At 39.4% G+C, this 22,384-nt stretch overlaps 1 protein-coding gene across 4 annotated transcripts in view; it reads right to left on the bottom strand.

Moving 5' to 3' along the window:
- Positions 1-22,384, bottom strand: part of DOCK1 (dedicator of cytokinesis 1) — a 312,454-nt gene that overhangs the window by 127,104 nt on the left and 162,966 nt on the right. For all 4 annotated transcript variants that reach the window (XM_074875532.1, XM_074875533.1, XM_074875534.1 and 1 more), the window contains 2 exons: positions 6,986-7,087; positions 277-371 (listed from right to left, as the gene is read on the bottom strand). In XM_074875532.1, the coding sequence (XP_074731633.1) occupies positions 277-371; positions 6,986-7,087 (197 nt within the window). The remainder of the gene's footprint in view (positions 1-276; positions 372-6,985; positions 7,088-22,384) is intronic.

Below are 22,384 nucleotides of genomic sequence, written 5' to 3'. Positions count from 1 at the left end.
GTATAGACCCCCGACTCCAGAATTTAGTTCTCAGAATGATGCTACCTTTAATCTGTGGACTCCAAGAGCCCCAAAACAGGCCACTAAAACACTGCCCTGCAATCTCCAAAGATGATTTTTAGATAATTACTTGCATCACAGAAAGAAAAAAAAAAACCCAAACCACCACCCTAGCTGCCGCATTGTGTTTTACTGTTTCCAAGCAACACTGTTGTTTCAGATCAAACATGAAACAGCCATCTCAGAAAGCTACAGTGCCTTTCCCTTTATACTTACTTATTCTGCATCATGTTCATTATAACCCAGTCGAAGGGATAGACATTCTTCCCAATGAGATTCTTGAACATGATGAATGTTTCCATCAGAAAATCCTAAAAGAGGAGAAAATATTTGGAAAAGATCACTCTTCTAGACCAAAAAAAAAAAAATACAAATGATAGTGTCAGTTATTAATGACTAGATTCAAAAGGTGTCTCACTGTTCCGCTTCATAAAAAAGCCATTACTCATATTATACAACATACATAAATTCTACTAAGTCGTATTTATATATGATGTACATAAATCCTACAATAACTATTTAAACTTTTCAGAAATGATAACAATAGTAATCCTACATCGTAAACAACCCACAGTATTATTACTCAGGAGCAAGCACTGGTTTGCCAGTTATCCAAAGGCAGTTTCTGCTGCAAAAAAACAACTTCTTTTCTATACCACAGACAGTCTCACAGTCCTTTCTTGTGCAGCACGGATTGCAGCATACACGTCGCGACACATGCCTGGTGTGTGTTGAGAAGTTGTTAAAAAGCACATTAGTACATGGAAAGACAAAAAAATCTAAGATATTAATTTTAATCTTACAATTACACTAAAAATCCTCCCTAGAGTCAGTTGATGAGTTTTCCCTCCCCTTGTGAATACCCTCCTGAAATTTCCTCCTGCCTGAAATCAAGAATATCTATTTATTAAAAAAAAAATACATGCTGTAGCTCAGAACTGCATTCAGGTAAGCGTGGTGGTGCACATTACCCCGACCTGGGGTAGATGACAGCAATGGTTTGGCCATCCTGAAACTAGGAGAGACTCTCTCCCCAAAGGGAGTAGCAGTAATTGCTTCTGCAAGTGAAAACCTGACCCAGAACAAAGTTAATTTAGTAGCATAAACCAATTTATTTCTACACAGATATAAACACACATCTCTCTGGAACAGAAACCTCGTGTACTTTACAATGTAAATCATCTTCTACAATTTGGGAATCTATAATTGCTATCTAACAATTTGAGTAATATCAAATGCTTGGAGAAAGATAAAGGGGAAAAAAAAAAAAAAAGAACTTAATGCAAAAAGTCCTTGATCCACCTCACACAGAGATGAAAATGAACTTTTATTCCAAGGTTAGAATATTTTCCCTTTGCTACGGCTTCTCAGTAACGGTATTTATCTCGTCTATCTTTAAAATGTCAAATGCCCACAAAAAAACCCCAAAATGTTATATTCACTGGACTTTTAACTAAGGCTGGTTTTTATGTAACCTTTTCAGTGAGAAACAAATATGAAGTTCCTGCTCTCCTAAGTATTTCTTCATGTGTGAGAGCCAGCCTCTTTGTCGCATTTTATCTTTTGATTCGCTGTTCTGTTAAGATGTTTTTCCTGCCTCAGAAATTCATGGTCAGTGGGGAAGCAGGGAGCTGCTGAGATCCTGAGGACACAACATCAAGATCACAAAGCAACGTGAATTTCCACGCTACTCAGCTCTGCCGTGTGCCCGGCACAAGGATCACTTTGGGATGCTCCGCACCCCAGCTCCTGGCACCCAAGGAGACACCCAGGCCAAAGAGGGCCAGCAGAGCATCAGCAGCCATGGAAGACACATTTTAACCAAAAAAAATGTATAATACTAGTAAAATAACTCCCAACAACACAACATCAGTAAAGATGTTTTGACATTAACAGGATTGAGATAAAATTTGGAACTGCTCGTGGTTAATGAGATGTTACTGTTGCGTAAGGCAAAATTCACCCCAGACACACACTCCGCTAGCTCAGTAAAACGTGTCTTCATTTAAGACATCAAACCACATACTCTACTGCTCATTTTTCATGTATTTTGCTGAAAGAGTTACATAATTTCTAATAATCACGTTGCATATTTTGCAGCCCAAGCACTGCACAGTACTTTTATTTGAGCAAGTGTTTTTTTACAGCCGCAGGTATCAGGTGATTTTCTTACCGATGCCGCTTCACTGCTCAATAATTGAAATGTTAGTGGAAGTGGCACCATGGGAAGGGTCATCACCTATCCAAGAGGGCAGATTTGAGCTCACTGTGCTTTTTTCCCCCCCTTAATATTTTATGAATACAGATGTATAGTTTCCTGATTTCTTGAAGCAAACTCTACCTTAAAGTTTATTTGTCACCGGTTTCGGCTGTTGAGCCTCTGCACACTTTGCTGATCAAGCTGCAGGTGACAGTGGATGAATTTTCATACACTTTGTGAATGTTTCATGTCTGTTACTGACCCTAGAGGTTGTGCCACGTATGATTTGACCTACTTTGCCGATTCAGCTCTATGTTTTAATCTACTGATATTTACATTTTAATAATCCTACTTTCACACAGGTACTTTAAATAACGCACCATAAGAACCGAGCTAATTATTGATCAAATAAAAAGCTTCTGATGCTTACCCATATTTTACATATTTGTAATCTTGCTCTTTTTTCCTATCTTTCTTATAGAAATGGTTTATATGAATTAACCTCGTATTATGAGCAAACCCCAGCTTTTCTGGGGGCTTGGGGGTGGAGGGGGAAGCTATCAGTTCATGCTGTGTTGCTGTAGAACCTGCTTAATTGCATTATACCTAGAAGCAGAACAAATTGTTCTGAACATCAAAAAATGATAAAAACCTGTACTAAAGGAGCAAGGGCTGTAACTCCTGATCTCTCTCCAACTACACATACAAATCCTATTTAATATCCCAAGGAAGCAAAATTCACAGTAGGACCCCTTCACAACTCCCATCCAATTACAGAAAGAAAACAGAGTAAGCTCAGCCCTGTAGCTAGGTAGATGGTGACTGAGGAGGTTTAGACAATTCCATCTCCCCCTGACTGCCAAGCATCATACCCCGATACACCTGTATCACTATTTAGATTCTTCACAACCTGGATTTCAAAGAGGTTCTTCAATAAATTCTCAAGCTTAATAAAAATGAATAGTTAAAAGATGGAGGAACTCGATATGAAAAAACTTGAGGCCAAGTTAATGAAAACTTCAGCTTTGCTGAGTCCTGAGGTATAGCAGTCAGACATCAGATACACTCAGCTACAGCTTTTCAGGACAACAGCTTGACCTCCGCTGAGCTCCACCATGGAGGCTGTCTCTGGAAAGTCCACTCTCCACCACCATGGCCAGCTCAGGGTGGGCTGCCTCTGCGGGGTCTCCCCACCACAGGGCATCCCCCGCGACTCTCAACATCACATCCCACACAGAATAGTCTGCTTAAGCCATACGATCACCCGCTCACATCAATGGTTACTCAAAGCTTGTCGTGAAAGGGTGTGCAATACTCACCAGTGCACATACTCACGTAAAACCGAAGTCTAGGATTGCGAAACATTAAAGGGGAGAAGAAAATGGAGGTGCAGAAAACTGTAATCTAAAACACCCTATGGAGTCTGTCTTTCTACATACTCCACCGACTGCAAGACATTGTCTTGAATGCCTTTAGGGAGGAATACTTCTGAGATACTTCACATGGCAAAACATTAACATACATTTTTTTGTTAACCAATCCCACATACGTCTCAGCTGAATATAAATTTTACCAAGTAAAAAGGGGAGAGAGATCAGTGAGTCCCAGAAATAACTTCACTGATCTCAGATGATGTTTCATCTCAGGATGATAGTAGGCTTGACAGTAAGAAATTCCTCTTTGAACAGAAATAACTTAATGAACCTAAACAATGCATTCTGCAGAGAGATACAAGACTGGTTTTATTGCATTCCACCTCATCTTTTCTAAGATTTTTGAGGCCAAAGAAGACCATTATAATAACCTAAAACTGACACCTACATAACACAGGTCATAAAGTTTCCTCTAGCAGTTCCAACATCGGCGTTATAACTTCTAGTTGAGCAAGAGCTCATGCCGAAGAAAGATTTAAGGGTCTCCAATGGTGGAGAAGCAACCACACCTCACTTAAGTTCTCCCTTTTTCTTGTAAGTCAAGAAAAACCTATTCATTTCTGTTTGAATTAATCTAGTTTCAGTTCTAAATCACTGCTTCTTTATGCCTTTGTGATTAAACTGAAAATCCTGTAATAGGAGATGCAGTTCTCACCTCCATAGGTAGGGAAACAAGGTTTAAACCAAAACACTTCCGGATATAAGCTCTAATGGGTAAGTCAAACAGCACTGGCTCAAAAAATTGTCAGACTAAAAAGAAATGGAAAAAGCATGAGAAGTTAAACAAAGAAGTAGAGAAAATGTTTTTTTTTTTTCCATCCAAACCGTACAGTACCGAGGACTATACACGTACAGTACAGTTCAGGAGCATCCCACCCCTGAAGCCAGAAAACAAAAGCTGTAAGAGAGGAACACAGGCAAACTTGAACCATTGCACTGACAACGGTAGAGGAAATGCTCCTGGGACAACTTCAAGGGGCTTCAGTTCTGATGGTGAAACATAAAATTGTGAACAAGATGGGGGTTTGAAATTAACAATGAAATCTCATCTACGAAGAAATACTTAGGAGAACAGTAACTCCTCACTTTGGTTCTCACTGAAAAAGTTACATAAGCTTTTCTCTTAAACAGAGAAACTGGGTTGTATCTTCATGCTTTTATCCTAAATGATGACTCAATCAGTTTTATTTGTGGTTTGGTTTTTTTTTTTAAAAAAAAGTTTACTCACTGTAGTTTCCTTTTATCACAGGATTGACAATATTCTGCCATTATACCTCCACACCTTCATTTATATTATTTATACTTTAAAGTTACGTTTAAGGTAGCACTTTCTACCATTAACATATGACCCATATAATGTTTTACCAGATTCCTCTGTACTTTAGTTTCCACTAACACACATTATCATTTAATCAACAACAATATGAAAACATTTCAAAGGTACATTTAAACTAAAGATACAAAAGGTATTACAGCAACTGACCAGGTTTGGATTAGCAAATCTGCTGGATTAACAGCGGAAAACAAGTAGTCAAATAGTACACACGGTGATGGAAAATATGATTTTAACAGTACAGAACGCTTTCTGCTACACAACCCGAGAACACACAGAAAGGGACGAATATACAGAGTCAAGACAAAAGAAAGAAGTGATTCTTCATGTATCCCAGTGCACCGCATGCACATAAATCAAACTCTAAAAACAAGTGATTATAAATAGACCACTTGCCAAATTTCAAATACATAACAACTCCCTTGTTTTCACCAAGAAAGATCTGACCGAGGGAATCACCTTTCAGACAATTTAGACAAAAAAAGTGAGACTTTAAAATAAACACTTTTATTGCCCTCAGGATAATCACAGATTTCCTAACCAGTATCTTCCTCTCTACATTTTGCACTGCATGTTTTAAGAGCAAGCTGCTTTTACCTTTTTCCGTGTAAAACCCTGTAATGTTTGCCTTTTCCAGAGCCAAATGGTTTGAACTACTTCAAAAGTTCAGAAATATTTGGCTTGATTAACTATAACACTCATGTCTTTTCTGTATGCTATGACCATTATTTTCACTCCACTAGCTGCATTTAGCTTGGGAATGTTTTGTTATTAGTGGAGAACCAAGTGACTATCCATGTAAGTGCTCCAAGATCCCAACACAGACTAACTGGGAAGCAACCCTTACGATATAGTGATGCTCATCTGCAGTTCTCTGCAGTTGGACTTTCTCTTCACTCTATCGAATCATCACCTTCTCACTTTAGTAATGCCAGTTCAGGTATGAATAGACTGAGCACCAGAGGCTCTAGCACCTTATCTGAAAACTGGCATGGGGCAAAGAGCTCAAAACTTGCAGAATATAAGCAGAAATAAGCAGAACAAAAATTAAAGCCATAAAGGCAAACTGGAAAATCCAAACATAATGAAATTACACAAAGGAAAGACCCTGGGTTTTGTTACGTTGGGTTTGGAAGGAAGAAGGGAACCCAACCCAAGGCCACCCTGAAGATTAAAAGACAGGCAAAAGCTGCCTAAAGCACCTGACGGAATCCCCAGCACCAGAGTGGGCAAGTGATAGAGGCTTCAGGTCATCTGCTAATTGATGGATCCCAGCCAGTAAGTTTGGTAGCTACTTTGCAGCATGCACTTGCCATATGGCAAGGGTAGTTTAAGGTCATTAGAGAGTTATGTCCTTAGCTATAAACTCTCTTCTATTATGCTCTAATTAAGTTGTGTTGTTGGCTTAGTTAGGCTACCGAATGACTCTGAGAAGAAAAAATTCAATTATTATTGCTTACTTAACAACTACGGGCATCTTTAAGGTTAAAATGTTTTGTATAAAATTTAAAGTGAGCAGATCTGTAAGTAAAAGCTATTTAAACAAATGAAACTGGGACATCTGGAAGATTTAACGTTGAAAGTTCCTTTCCTCAAGAAAGTGTTTCTTTTTTTTCCTTCTCTCCTTAGCAAAACAGATTTTTAGTAATGGCTCAGTGCTACTATTTCCTAATGCTTTCTTTTAATTGCTTTAAATCCACTGTCTCAGTGCTTGCTTTTTAAAATATTCAACAGCTCCAGAGACGAGCTGTTCCTGTGTGTGGCAGGAAGGTTAATTTTGTCCTTTGCAAATTCAGAAAATGTATAAGCCATAGTGCTTTATTAATTATTTTTATATTAAATCTGTAACGTCAAACACATTTTGTTTACATTTCACAAGTGTATTTAACAAACAGTAACAGAAAAAAGCCAAACGCAAGCTAAACTATCTTATGAACAGATAAAACATGTTAAACTTACCACAACATCTGACCTCATCTTTCCAAAAGTCTTGATTAAATGAGCATAGTGATAGTCCTCCATTTGCCTTAAAATGGCAGTCATGCATGCAACAAAACTCCCCTACCAAAAACAAAAGTACAAACAAATCAATTATTTAAGATAGGGCAATACAATACTTGCTATTAGAACGTAATATTGCTAAAGAGCACCATGTAATAGTGGATATAATTCTATCATTTAAATTCATTAATGGATATGCAAAATTCTGTCAAGAAAACAGGAAACAACTTGAAAAGTTTCTATTTCCGATTTCATGGTTTTATCACCATCTTCACTGAAGATTCTGCAACATATTCTTCATATAAAAATTGCTCAGGCATTAAAGGCTTTGGAAGGTAATAAACACCACTCCTAAAAATGTCACACAGTATCAGGATTTGCGTTTGGGAAATCAATACTCTGCTCAAGGAAGAAATCTCTTAAAAATCTTTATATTGAGCATCACAATTAAACCCCAAGTTTTAATTTCATTGAGTGGTATTTTCAGATAGTGTGATGCCTAAAAAAACCAAAACAAAGCCAAGCCCAGTACCATGCATAAAAACAAAGTAGCAGTACCAAACAGATCTTTCTGAAACTGTGGAAAAAGTAAAAAGTGACAAAAAAAGGTTTACTCTTTCCTTCTGGCACGTGAAAGTGTCATAGTAACGACTCAAACCCCTTTCTGTGGCTACTAGATGTCCCAGTCCCATAAATGACTCCCCTGCTTGTCCATCCTCCTTCTCTATCTACTAAAAACCTGTTGAGTGATTACAGTAACAGCATCCACATCTTTTCTGGTCTTTAATGATGAAAAAAATCAGCAAAATTACTCAGAAAATAAATGATTCTATATATGCTTTGATAAAATAGTAAATTTCCCTTTCTGTGCCGTTTTCAAGGTTATTCTATGCCATGCACAGCCTGACAGAACACTGGGGAATTTTCTCTTCTTTCTAAGCATAGCACGGAGTTTTTATTGTTACCTTTAAGATCTGCATTACTTTCAATTTAAAATATTTATTTCTACATCAGTCCAAGCAATTGAGATCAAACATAAAATGACAGTAGGTTCTCTGTTTGTGTTATGAGGCCTCTTATTTACAGTCCAATCCCCCAACCTCCACCAGATAAGCACTCCTTGAATTTGCTTTTCTCCTATGTAATGGAGTTCAGATCTGAACTCCTACACAACTGATTTTGTCCATGAGAGAGGATTATTTTTTCTACACGATGCAAAGAACGAGAGTTCTCAGGCATACGCAAACAGCATGAATATGAACGGGAAGGGCCACCGAGCTGCTGCTCTGTGACATCAAAAGAACTTTATAACAAACTATGACAAGAATAGAAGCTGTGGCTGTACAAAGATAATGTTTACTACTATGAAATGTAAATAAGACGGGATCATCTCAAAAATCTCAAAACGTTAATTGTCAAAACACCGTATAATAAGCAGTCAACATAACTGATACTGTAAAAGGGCTTATGCCTGCAAGAAAATATTCAATAGCTCATATTCAGTCCTAGTTCCCTAATGATGTCATCAATCAAACTGATGTTTCATTGCTAGTCAGAATTATAAATTTTTTAAATTGGGTGCTTAAGACTAGGCTGCAGATGTAATTCAGTCCATCACTTCACGTAAGGTTCTGTAGATGGTACATAAATGCTCAGGAGAGCTGAAGACAAACTTTGTTTTGCTCACAGTATTTTTTTATAGACGCTCACTCACTTCAACAACCTCTAAAGCCCATTGCTTTGCAAACACATAAAAGTGTCTTTATGTTCCTTCACGTAAACACATCAACCTCCCATATGCAAACCCAGCCCCTTCCAGGTAATCCAGCAGTCAATGCAGAGCCTCTGCTTCCTTCTAACAAAGTAGTTTCTATAACTAATAGCTTTGGTCATATTTCTGTGTTTATCTATCCGTTTGGTGAGTAATTTAAGTTAATATACATGGCTGCAACGGTCAAAAGATGAATTTCATACCTGAGGAAATTATCATGGCAACCCTGTATACGAAAAAAATGAATGTGGAGCAACTGTTAATCTTTCAAACACATTTTGGTATTAATTTTTAGATCTAGAAGCAGCTAGAGATGTGGATGAATTTGATTGCCATCTCCTCTGCATCTACTGGTGACTCCTCTCCCTTCCTCTGGCTGCTGACTGGGATGGCTCCTTGTCCACGAGGCCTCTCTTCCCCTTCCCAACACCCCTGGCTCCGGGCAAGGGAGCCCAACCCTCCCCTTGGAGCAGCACCCTAATTCTGGGGGGAGCCACTGTGACTGTCCCCGTAAACCAGGGAAAATGATGAGTCACTGAAGAGAGAGATAATTACAGAAGAGTATCTTCTTAATTAGCACGGTGAGAATCAGAAAGGACACATGAAAGTTTAATGACTGGTGGTTAAACGCTCTGCCTCTGTGTGAAAGTGTGAAAAGGAAAATATGAAAGCTTGTTAAAAACCTGGAACAGTTGCTGAAGAAAAAAATAAATACAGAAAAATAAACAAGCTTAGCAAATACAAATGAAGCATGAACATGAAGGGATTCTGTAGTGCATTTAAGTTTTAGTTAAAGAAAATTACAGAAACTTGCTAAAGGTTGTCAGTCAAGTCAGCTTGTGCTGAGCCCCAAAAGTGGTGCCGAGCATAACAGGTCTGGGTCCTTGTCCAGTTAATCAACTTTTTTTCCTGTTTCCCCACATGAAACAATGATTCATACTCATCTTAGTATTATCTTGGTAATAACAGAAAGCTGTTCCTTCTCTGATACAATATTGTTCCTTTAAGCCTCCTTTGCATTACACACGCAGACGTCCCTGCCACAACATTCATCTTCAGATCCCCACCTGCTAAATAGTGTTCAAGCCCCTGCTGGTTAGGAAAATCTATTTAATATTAGAAAAAAGTACGCTACCAGTCATCTGCATGCTTTTCATAATTTTCTTTGCACTTAGTGAGGTATCCTTTGCAGCCAGCATACTCTTAATTACAACGCTAATAAAAATTTGTAATTATTTATAGGCAATATTCGTACTGTAGGTGTTTTTAATATGGTTTATTAACTATTTAGCAATAGCTAACAATGTTATTAAATTTTAATCTTAAGTTGATTTTTAATCTTTAGTTGGATTCGGAGACCATTGTCATCTTTTGCAGCATACCACTCCAAGCAATACACGGGGAAAAAAGTATTTAATTCTCTAAAAAAATCAATTTCAATTTTAACTGTAGGAGTAATTGCAAACCTACGTTTATACAGCAAGTACTGCAAGGGCAACACAGGGGGTTTGCCATTGCCCTGGGCAATTATTAGCTATTTATTCACTGAAATAGTGTCAAGGTTTATACTGAAAGCCTTTCACATCCTTCCTTACTTGCAAAGATCAGAAATGAAGTAGTCACACAGTGACTAAGATAATTACTCCATATCATACTAAAGAAGTGCATTCAATGCTCTCTGTAAGCAGTTTAATACAATTAATTTATCTTCTACCCCAAAAGCAGAGGTGCTGGATTCATTCTTTCTTTTCAAGCAGGTAGATTGAGGAAAGTGGGAATTTAATATTCCCAAATTCAAATCATGGGATGCAGGACATCCACAAGGCTGTCGTAAGGGAAGCCAGATCCAGCTCCCATCCTGGAGGACTGGTAATTCAGCTCCATTAAAAGGAAAAAAAAAAAAACAAACACCCAAACAACCGAAAAACCCACCACACCAAAGATTCTTCTTTGGAAACAATGCACTATTATTCAGAAAAAACATTTTATATTAAAAACAAATGACCACGCGATTCAAAAATTTAAACTTATAATTCATGTAGAATACAGTTCTGAAGGAAAAGTTGAAGAGGCACGTGAACGCTCAGAAAATACTTATTTTCTTAAATTACAATAAAATAAGAAATGTTCAAATGGCCCTTTAGCAGATACGGGTAGGGAAATTTTAATATCAGATAATCCCCACAAGTAATACTTACACTGATAAATTTCAGAATGAGAAGAGAACTCCCTGCAGGAGAGACTACGCATGCCAATGCTTTTCTCCCTGAGGGGTAAAACATCTTATTTTAAATAGTCTTGTCCATTTTCTTCCAGGGAAATCTCTACATTGGAAACATTAAGCTCTTTATGTATAGTGAGAAAAATCTAAAAGAAGAGAAATCAAAGCTACACTAAATTAAGGGATGTTTCAGTATAATGTCCCTATTATACCATGATCAGGAACAGATGAAAAAGCATAAGCTGCATTTATTTTTCAATAAAATTTTCCTCACATGGCCTTAAAAGACTACACAGCTAAATAAATAAATTGATAAATAATTAAAAAAAAAAAAGAGCAAAACACTCAAAAACATCAGAATGAACTTCTCACTACATTTTGGTTTTCACAACATTTTCACATAATTTACTTTGTTGAAAAGGGTTTAAGTGCATCACAATTACCAGACAGTTTGCAAGGATATAAAAATGAGGTATTTTTCTCTTTGATTACAACATGTACTCTGTATACATTAGCAACAAATAAAGAAATAAAGATCAGTTGTTTTCATTTCTAGAAGCCATGAATGAAATTGTCACCACTTATGGTCTCACAAGATAAAAATCCATCTTTAAAACACCCCAAATTTCAACTTTTTGGTAACTGCTGTTAAGAGAATTGGCTACAGTTGGACACAGACTCCTTAAGGTTCCACCAGCAGCATCCACCCCTGCCGTCATACAAGTGAGGACAAGAAGAAAAACAAAGCAAAGCAACCAGCCCTAAAGTTACATATATATATGCATATAAATTCATACATATATTTCTCATAGTATTAAACTAAACATTTCATTTCCAGTAATAGAAAATCTGACAGTAAATTCAGCAGCACATTTAGAGAGGAAGTTATTTCACAGGTACAGCAGCAGAATGTAAACAAGTGCAAAATGTTAACATTTATCACTTTTTTCTTACTGAGTATATGCTACTTTTGATTTCCTTAGGCCAAATCCTGCCTTCCTGAACACAAGTAAATGGAAAGAATAAAACATGTGAGTCTATTTCCTTTGGAAACAGAAGTTAACATTTGCAATAATGGGAGCGATAAATGTTTGGGGTATTTTTTTGGTGCCACCAACATTATTGCAAAGGCATCTTTCTGAAAATCAAGATTCACTAAGGTATCTTCAGCTGACAAACTCAGCTGTCAGAGCTCCTGGACAAGACATGCCATCCTCTTTACCCAATCTGATTTAAGCAGCTCAGTGCTTGCCTAGGCAGCAAAAACCTCACGTAGGTCCACCTGATCCAGTGTGGGTCCATTCAGGATGCAGAAGACTGATACGGAAGTTTGTAGGTTGAACATTACCTTAATTAGTCTTGCATATCTTGTTTTACCTCAAAACATATTTTACAGGTCCAGATTTGATCTCTGACAGTTCAATCTCTACCAATCAATAGAAAACTTGTTTTAAAAGGAAATCTTTTACAGGACTTCAATGTTGACCAGCTGAGCACACTGGCTCCAAAATACAAAATAATGGGAAAAGAGCTAATTTGCCAGAAAAGAGCACGAGGTATAAGGAAATTTTCCATTTTCAGAGGTGGGGCATGGAAGAATAGCATTTGGGTGTGCGAAGCAAGTCACAGGGATAATGCTATAGGCTATCTGAGGAACCTCTGGAGGCTTCTCCCCCCACCTGCTCAGGGCTTCAACCCGTTGGATCTTGAAACCTCCAAGGATGAAGGTCAACTGCAATGAAGAATCTGGCCCTGGCACCTCGACAGCCTGGGAAGCTGCTGTTAGATCCCCCCAACGCTCCCTGAAGGCAGGGCAGAACCATCTTTTTGCTGACAGAAGACACAAGCTGCCAATTTTCCCCATCTTGGGGACCTCTCCTGCACCTTCAGGAGACCAGGATCTGCCAACCCCTCTGTCGCTGCCCCACGTACTCACCCCTTCGCACGCCAGAGCAGTCCCCAACCTGTCTGCAGTTTCCAACCCCCTTGGTGTGAACTGCTGCATCCATAAGCTCTTACAAGCAACACAAATTAGGCATTTTATATAAAAGAGAACATTTGAGAGAGGTTGGTTCCATGCTGAGCCCTTCAGGAACTGCTTACCATGACTCCTATGTGGCAAACCAGTAAGCAAAAATTTCCTGAGCTATATTTTAAGTCGACAAAAGTGCCTGCAATTAACAAAATCGCTTTGTGCATGCAAAACAAATGCAACAAAGGTATGTTTTTCAGTTTCCTAATTCATGTTTTACTGAAAAGACTAGTTGGAGGACTACAGAGAAAAAAAGTCATACTGAAGTACCATAATTATACATCTATTTGGGAAAGTATTTTATTTACTAAGGCTGGTTCTTAGCAAGAAGCCTTTGTCCAAAGGTTTCCAAACTTCTTTCAATTATCAACTGCTAGAAGACCACCAAACCTACAGCCACCTTCTCCTGTTTTGGAGGCAGCTCTCCGTTTACTCTGCCGGGACGGACCTGCAGGCTCCCCTCCTTCCCAGTCTTGGTGAGCCCCAGCAAGGTAAAAATACCCAACCAGCTCTCCTTTGACAACTTTCTGTGCTGTAACACTGCCACAGGCTCTGATCTACTGCTTCAGAATGAGCTCTGAACAAGCAAAACCCTGGTTATTGTTTCATTTGAAGGAAAATCCTATATTCCTAAACAACAGAGAAAAAAAAAACCAAACTCTGAATACAGGGAAACCTCTCTGGCAAGAACTGCAAAAAGGATCTTCACACAGATCAAAACCAGAACCCAAGATCACAATAGCTCAGCTGAAACTCATTTTGTAAAGGCTTATTTACTAGAAACTCGATGATATGCACAATGAGAATACACACAAAGTGTTCCCTAGTTTGAAAGCGCTTTGCACTAACTTTCGTAAAAGGCAAGCAAAAAATTAATGAGACATTTTAACAACACCATTTATCATTTTTTCTAAGGCTCTTTTTCAAAGAAGTCCATTTTAACCAAAAATGCTTCACTTTAAAAAGCCCTATACAGTCTCAGTATTAAACAGGATGCCCTTCAATGGAAATCACCGTGCTTAAGATTTCTGAAGGTCAGTCCATTTATTTTTGGTTTTCTAAATGCAATTACTTTTCCCTGCACCTTTTTTCTCCCTCTGCTACACTAAAAATTATTTCCCTGAAAATCTAAGAGAACTACCCTCAATAAATCTGTTTCAGGTATCTTGGTTTACACTTCTATTAATGCTAATAATAAAATTATAAACACAAGTAATAAAATACAGAAAGGAACAGTATTTATGGGTATGGCCAGTACTCAAACAGTAAAAAAAATTTAAAAGAATAAGGAAAAGCTACACCAAATATGTTTTTAAACAATTTTGCACACATGCAGTACTGAATATGGAACTAGAACCATTCTGGGATCTAGAATGACTTACTTTTACTGTAGTTATCACTGGTTGGCACTGAAAGACTTTCATACAACTCGTGTGATATCAGGACACATCGGGAAGGACAAGGAAGGAGGCGCAGAACAAACAAGAGCTGGTGTGCCCCGCATCAGTCCCTATTTGAGGAATGGTTTCCACAGAGCCTGATGCAGAGGAGCAACCTTTGAGTAAAGCTTCAACACTTCAAACTCACAGCAGCGAGATGTACACCGACTTTTTCACACCATCTAAAGAGACAGAGGAATTTGGACTGGTACCGCTTAGTTTCAGATTTACCCACTGTCCCCAAATGTGTTTAATGTTTTGCCAGTTTTGCTGTTACTGCTCCAGCTGCTCACCTGGATTACTTAATGCAGCTGACGATCCCATCATAAGTAATGAGCAGCCGTCCTACCCCACTGCACGGCCAGAGAGTTTTTAATCCCACTCCAGCACGCACTGCTTGGCCTCCTTACCGCACATACCAGCCCTTTTGGGGGGCTCAGAGAGTGGTGGTGAGTACCTCTGGGTGCCCCTTCCCATGGGACTTTCCTTCCCGTGGGCTCCTCTTAGCTCCCCCGCTCATCCTCTGTGTCAGTGATCAACATTGCTCTGACCCTCTTCCTTGACAACTCAACCCACCCTGTCATTTAACGGCATCTCTCTGTGGAAAGATCTTGTTTACTTGTATCGATCTCTCTTGTACACTGGAATTTTCTTCCATGTAATGAAACCTGACTGGAGATAACCTATCTCCAAAGTTCACACACACACTGGAAATCTCTGCTCTCCAATTTCAGTCCCAGCACCATTATCTGCTACTGATTTGGGGCTTGGAGTTACACTAAGTGAACAGACGTATTCATAAACATGCACATTCATCTTTTCTAAAATCCTCAACCGTTTTCAGCATTTGGGGAATTACTCATACCAAAACACCTCAGTGAGGCCTCCATCTCTCCCTGTCCCCAGCATCGAGGAGGAGCGACAGATACACGACCCAACAGCCCACACAAGTGGGTGCACGCTCACATGCGGCACGAAGAGACAGTGCAGTCGTCTTGGTACAGACTTAACATGGGAATAACAAAGTTCCCGATGCTAATATGAACCTCAGACTAACTGCCTTCCTCGCCCCAGGGAAAGCCTTTCATCTTGTTTATTACAGATTTCCCAACACAAAATTATGTTTTACTTTCTTCACATTATTGTTAGGAAGCTAATTTAACTATAATTATTATTATCATCCTCTGAAGCACTCACAAAATGAAAGACCTATCTGTTCCAGCACTCAGTGTCAGATAAATGACAAGGAACAAAAGCTGAACTTTCTCTGGAGCAAACAGAAGTCACCAAAGAGATAAAATAAAACTGAAGCGAGAGGATAATACGGCCGAGACGCAGACACACGTATAACCAGTGCAGGAGAGTGTCTTCTCCTTGCAGCATCCTCACCGACCAGAGAGGTCTGGTTTTAATCACGTGGCCCACGCTGCTGCATCGGCACCAGCTAGAGAGACAATGAAAGGCCATTGAATGACTCGAGCGTGTCCAGGGAAGGGCAACGGAACTGGTGCAGGGTCTGGAGCACAGGTCTGATGGGGAGCAGCTGAGGGAACTGGGGGGGTTTAGTCTGGAGAAGAGGAGGCTGAGGGGAGACCTCATGGCCCTCTACAACTCCCTGAAAGGAGGGTGCAGAGAGGGGGGATGAGTCTCTTGAGCCAAGGAACAAGTGCCAGGACAAGAGGGAATGGCCTCAAGCTGCGCCAGGGCAGGGCCAGACTGGCTCTTAGGAAGTATTTCTTTCCAGAAGGGGTTGTTGGGCGTTGGAATGGGCTGCCCAGGGCAGGCGGGGAGTCCCCACCCCTGGAGGGGTTGAAGAGTCGGGTTGACCCAGCGCTGAGGGATCTGGTGGAGTTGGGAACGGTCAGTGTGAGGTTCATGGTTGGACTGGAGGAGCTTCAAGGTCTTTTCCAACCTGGATGATTCTGTGATTCTGTGACATAAAACATTTAGCAATTGGTTTATTAAGGGGCTCAAGAAGCTTGAAAGAAAGATCACAAATACGTGCAATCTAAATTTCATTGATAGAAACATTCAGTTTAGATATCCTTGGATTAAAAAAGCAACTTGCAAGAAGAGGTCTCTTTGGGGATGGTTTTGCATTTTTCAAGTAATTTCTGCCTTTGGTTTGTAACCAAATAAATCATCACACCATACCGCTGCAGCTTCTGTTCAGAAGTTTTTGGGATGGAACAGAGAGTGGATATGGAAAGAGGTTTATGGGGAAGGTAGTCCCTGATCTTGTGCTGTACTTCTCAGCTCTCAGTGCTGTAGAAGGTTACACAGTCCTTGCAGACAGGAATTACTGCAAGGAAGTCAGTGTTAAAAATAAAGAGTTCTTTTCACATTTGCATGTTATCAAAATGAAAACTCCATTATAGGCAACATTCTCATTCCCTCCTCCCCAAAGAGCAGGAAAACTGATTAAATAGAGAAAGATAGCACTGCTGATAACAGTCTGGTCCTTTATTACGATTTTTCTAAGCTTAAGTTCAATTTTCTGTGGTATTTCACAGTATAGTAGCAAAGTTAATAGTATCTATACAAATCCATGTACCAATATGGTAAATAAGAGAAATACAATTCCCAAACAGGTTACATTTTAAGTTAGACTTTCTGTATCAATACTGACAGATAAGAGGAGCTGAAAAGGTTAATACCTAGTAGTAGCAAACAGGATTTCACAGAAGTGAAATTGTTCTTCTCTGCCTCCAGGAATATCCTCACCTTACTCGCCTCTTCCCTTGGCACTTGGCTCCCAAATCACACCCACACTCCTCCAGGACAGATGCAAGGATGGGGCCCGGAGGAGCACAGCTCCTGCTGATGCACATGTTGCAACTTTCATTCATAAGTTTGCATACGATTCACCCGAGGAATGAGAAAGCCCATTATTTCCATTACAGAGCTACAAAACCAGCAGCACAGTGAGCAGATGCAATTTGCACGGGGTCCCACGCGAGACCATCGCAGAGCTGTGAGCAGACATCCACCTCTGCCGCGGGGACAGACGGGAACATTGCCGCCATTATCCTACAGGAATTGTCCACAAGAAAGTTTTCTCTATGTCTGATGTATACATAGGTTCCTTCTAGTACAGGCAATCTTACTTTGTCCTTAAGTTCTTCAGGTTGTTAGATTTTGTAAAAAGTGCACAAGGTTTGCCAGGAGCAGAGGAAAAACTCAGTAGTGTTTCCTTTAGACAACAAAAAGCAAGAAGTTCAGATTTAAATATTTTTTAACTGGCAGTGTGGGAGGCTATCTATGGATATTTTGAGAAGTAGTCATATCTCTATTTCATGAGGGTACACTATCAAGGAACACAGATCTATTTAGCACTTTGCATTTAGTTCAAGGAAACAGAGGAGGACTCATCTGCGGAACCTGAAAGTGATAATCTGTGGGTTGTGTCTCAGAGAATAACACAATTCTTCCCTGTAACATTATTAAATTTGAATTTTATTTCTTATTAAACTCACAGTAACTCAGAATACTTTGGGGGATTCTGTCAGACAACCTATTGCTAAACAATGTACAGTATCAAGAAGAGCTTCAAAGCTCAAAGATACTTCATGAAAAGAATATGAAATCAATCTGTAATACGCAATCTAAGCAAAAAGAGCTGAGCTTTTCTGTTGTGGAAAACTAAATTAATTAAAACTCTTTTTTGTTACTATTTGGAACTATGACCAAAAGGTTCTACATAATATGCTCCAATAGGATGCTACTGATAGCTCTTCATCCTTTTCCCAAGGCAGAAATCAGCGCACCTAAACTCAGCAGAAATCCACCACCAGCAGAACAAAAGGAAACTATCAGCTAGGTTGAGGAGAAACTCAGCTTTTTTTTTTTTTTTTCTGATTTGGGGTCGATCACAACATTCAACAGCACAAAAGGAAACAGGAAACACCTGGTAGGAACACCACAGAGCCCGTGTGGGAACACAGAGCCCGAGCTACACAATCCTCTCTCAGACCTGCTCAGTTTTTGGGTAGGTGCAGGGACACCTCTGCCTTGCCGTAAGGCCCAAGGAGTCACACTCCGTTTAAGGAGCAGGATGCAGCATGGAAAAATAAGGCAGCAGACGTTGTGAAGACAAGAGCACTTACTGAGCTATGGACAGAGAGGACAGCGGGAGGCGATTTCTGCTTTCAACCCTTCCTGACAGTTCTCAGGGTAAGAATAAACAGTAGATGGGAGCAGCGCTATCTCATGTGAATAAAAAGGCTGAATCCAAAAAGCATTAAATTGAAATCCATTTCTTTAAAAAGTATTCAGAATACATGAAAAGCATGATGACTGAAAGAACTAATCGGTTGGAGTAATTAAAATTTGAAAACCCTATTTTAAGGAAGCCAAACCCCAGAACTGAAGCGAGCAACTGGCCAGCACCTGCATGTACATTTTTTCAAAGTAATTAAACCAGGTTATGAAGACAGGAGTTTCTTCTGCAAGCACACAGATTTTTTTTCTTTTTATTTTTAAATGAAGTTTACTCTATTTATTTCAGATCATAACATATACTTGGAAGTTTTAAACGTTTTAAACCCAGGACATCTCCTTTCCCTTTTCCATTCCATGGAAAAGCCAAGATGTGGGACTGTTTCCCAGCTCCTGAAGGACAGAGCTCCTCTGCATCCAGTGACCATCTGGTAACAGCCAGGTACCCTGAGACCTGCAGGCAGCACCCCAGTGCCTGCATACTGCTCCCCCCCTGCTAGTTAGCCTGGCATGGCAGCAATAAGCACAGGGCCAGGAGGGAATATTTGCTCATAAAGCTCTACTGGTTCCAGATGAAGCTAATTCAGGTTTCTCTATGCTTGCAGGCCTACCAAAAACCACCAAAAGCATTTTAGGGGAATACCTTCTGTATTGAATAACTCACTATGATTAAAGTGCAAAACATGTTTTGGTAATTTTCCTTATGATATCCAACACTCAATATATTCAAGAAATAACAAAGCATTTTTAAGTGCTAGTTTTCCACCACTGAAATAAATTTTGATTTATAATTGAATTTCATTTTCCTTCCAACATCGTCTTGGCAGAAATCATAAGGGAAGAAAGTAAATCCCCTCACAAATAAGAAGTCATTTATCATTTTCTAACACAATAACACTTAAACATGAAGAATAGGATTAGATGTATATTCTACTATGTAATTGCTTTCACGTACGTACAGCCTATGCATGTGGTTAACAAAAGCAACTTAAGTCAGGAGATCTTTTTTAATTACATATCCACACCTAAAGGAGAATTAATCTCCCTTTGAAAAAGCAATTAAAATTAAACCCAAAACAAGATTAAAATCAGTGACTTAAAACATTTGGAAGTACAAATCCACCCCTCTTGCTGCGGTGGTGGCAGAGGAGCAGGCGCAGGGACTGGGGGAAGGGGCTGGTTTCTCCACCCAGCTCAGCCCTTACAGGCTGCGTCCCCCCTACACCGCTCGGGGCGAGCGCACACGAGCAGCCCGGGGTGCACATTCCTCCTTTTTTCCTCCCCGACTGCCAGCTGAGCAGTAACAACCCGACTAAGCTGAACCTCTTTTATGTTTTCTGACGTTCAGCTCCTTGCCTGGACTCACCCAGGATCTCCCACCCCAGTCGTGGAGGCCTAGAATGTCTCTGTCAAGGCGAAGAACGTTCAAACCAGCACGACTGAAGGAAAGCAGCTGCTTTGATATATATTCAAAATATGTAAGAAATATTAAGCAAGAATAAGTAAAACTAAAACCAGTGCACAGGCTAGAGCAAAAGCTATATGGAATGAATTTAATTTAGCAACACTGCCTCCCTTGCCATCTTTAGTTATTATTCAGTCATTTAATTAAAATTTTCATGATAATCCACGCATTTATGCGCATAACGCTTCTTCATATAGCTATAATACAGCAACAAAGCTGAGGGCAGAAAAAAAAAAAAAAAAACGTGTAGTTTTTTCATATCACAGACTGCAAGCTGTCACAGCTCAGTAAAGCCGGGAACATTGGAGCAACCTGCACCATCTCAGCACCCCGCTCACTTCTGCTCGGAACAAAGGAGATGGTAACTAGGCCAAAGATGGGCTGCAGCTTCCAATTTTTAGACTTGTGTTTGAGTCCGGTTCCACTCCTCTTATATATTCATGAGATGTTACTGAAAACTGTGGGTCTGCTTCTCTTCCCTTCTTTGCTGCTTTGCACACTCCCCAATCCCAGTGGACCCAGCTCTGTGTACTTCATATAAATATCACCAGTATTTTTGCCTTTAAGCCCATAAAAGAAAACCTGGAAGTTGAAACTGATGAACTTGGATCAAGGCTGAGACAGCTCAGACGTTCAAACAGTGAGAGAAAAAAAAAAAAAAAAAAAAAAACCACACACAAAATTTGTGGATAAAAGCACTGAGCGTGTAAATGTTGAAGAGGAAGGTTTAAGGACTATGTCCTTATGAAAGCTAGCAAAATGACACCAGGGAGAGCACCACTGGAAGCAAAGAGTAAGAGATTCTCAGTGGAAGAGTTTCACTACTGAGATGGAAAACGTATTAAGAGTCTGAAGATGCATTCAACTCATGCACACGTATACAGCTGTCCGGTCCCCAAGTCCATTCAAAGACAAAAATTAGCTTTCGTTTGGAACATTTTTCTCTACACTGAATGCTAAAAAGTCCCTCCACATTGCCACAGAAATCTCAAGGGATGCAGAGAAGGAGTTAGACACCAATTATACTTTTCCTGCCTTTGCATGCTCAGATCTGTGCAAAATACTGCATGGCCTTCACTAGTTCAGAAAAGTGCAAGCTCATTTTTTCTTCAGATCTTTTAAAAATAATTCTCAAAAAGTAAATTGCAAGCAGTATCAACAAAATTATCCCACTCAAGTGTGTACGTGTAAAAAAAAGGCTTATCTATTGAAAACCCTCCATTCCCAAATCACAAACACGCCCACTTCAGTCCTACTAAACCCTGGATTATTTTGGAAAGCTTGAACCGTGTTAGTGTTTGGATATCAATAATATTTTTGAAGCAGATCAACTTATTCCTTTGCAAGGAACAATCCTGAAAACACAGATGGTCACTAAAGTTGCGGGAGTGGGAGGAGGGCTGCACGGGGGCAGTGCTGCGAGATTTTCACTCCCCTGTTTGAATCCCATGGTTTACCTAAATTAACCATGAATCATTATAGGAAGCTAGGGTAATTCTGTTATTCTCCTAAGAAAAGTTCTTGGGTTTTATGTTCCACTAAAAACAATCTGGTATATCAACATAACCCATTTATTCCTGATACGGATATGACCATGTTTGCCACCCATTGTCTTTTCCAGTACTTAAAAATAATAGAACTACCCTATCATTAAAATATCGTAGAATACAAATATGGCACTGTATTTCTATATGTTACAATACTACTTAGATATACTAAAAATATGAAAAATAGGAGAAGGGAAAATACTTGAGAGATCTCAAATATCCCAATTAATCCCAGCGCCTGTCTCAAAACACGAGTGCAATGTTTCATTCCTACTTGAATGCAATAGTATCATTATTTTGAAAGTATTTTTCCTGACACAATGTCCATGGATTTAATACCACCAAAACTCCTTCCTTTTGGGGCATAACATTTTAAACCACAGCAGAAAAATAAACCAACTCTGAGTTGTGGCAGAGCCTTCAACACTCAACCCACTCTTGACATTTGGCAAAAATAAGTCTTGAAAACAATAAGTACCTTCTGCTGGTATTGCTGAAAATACTCATTATCTGTTGAGGAAGTAAATTTAAGGATTTAAGAAGAAAAAAAAAAAAGAGTGCTTTAAAAATACTTTAGAAAAACTACTTGGAGTAAGACAAAATGTCTTTGGGGGCTAAGGAAGTAGATTTGATTAAGTCTATTCTTATAAGTAACTCTGAGGTA

Source organism: Strix uralensis, chromosome 7, assembly GCF_047716275.1.
Source record: "Strix uralensis isolate ZFMK-TIS-50842 chromosome 7, bStrUra1, whole genome shotgun sequence".
Classification (NCBI taxonomy): Eukaryota; Metazoa; Chordata; class Aves; order Strigiformes; family Strigidae; genus Strix; species Strix uralensis.
This window is presented reverse-complemented; position numbering and strand designations above follow the sequence as displayed.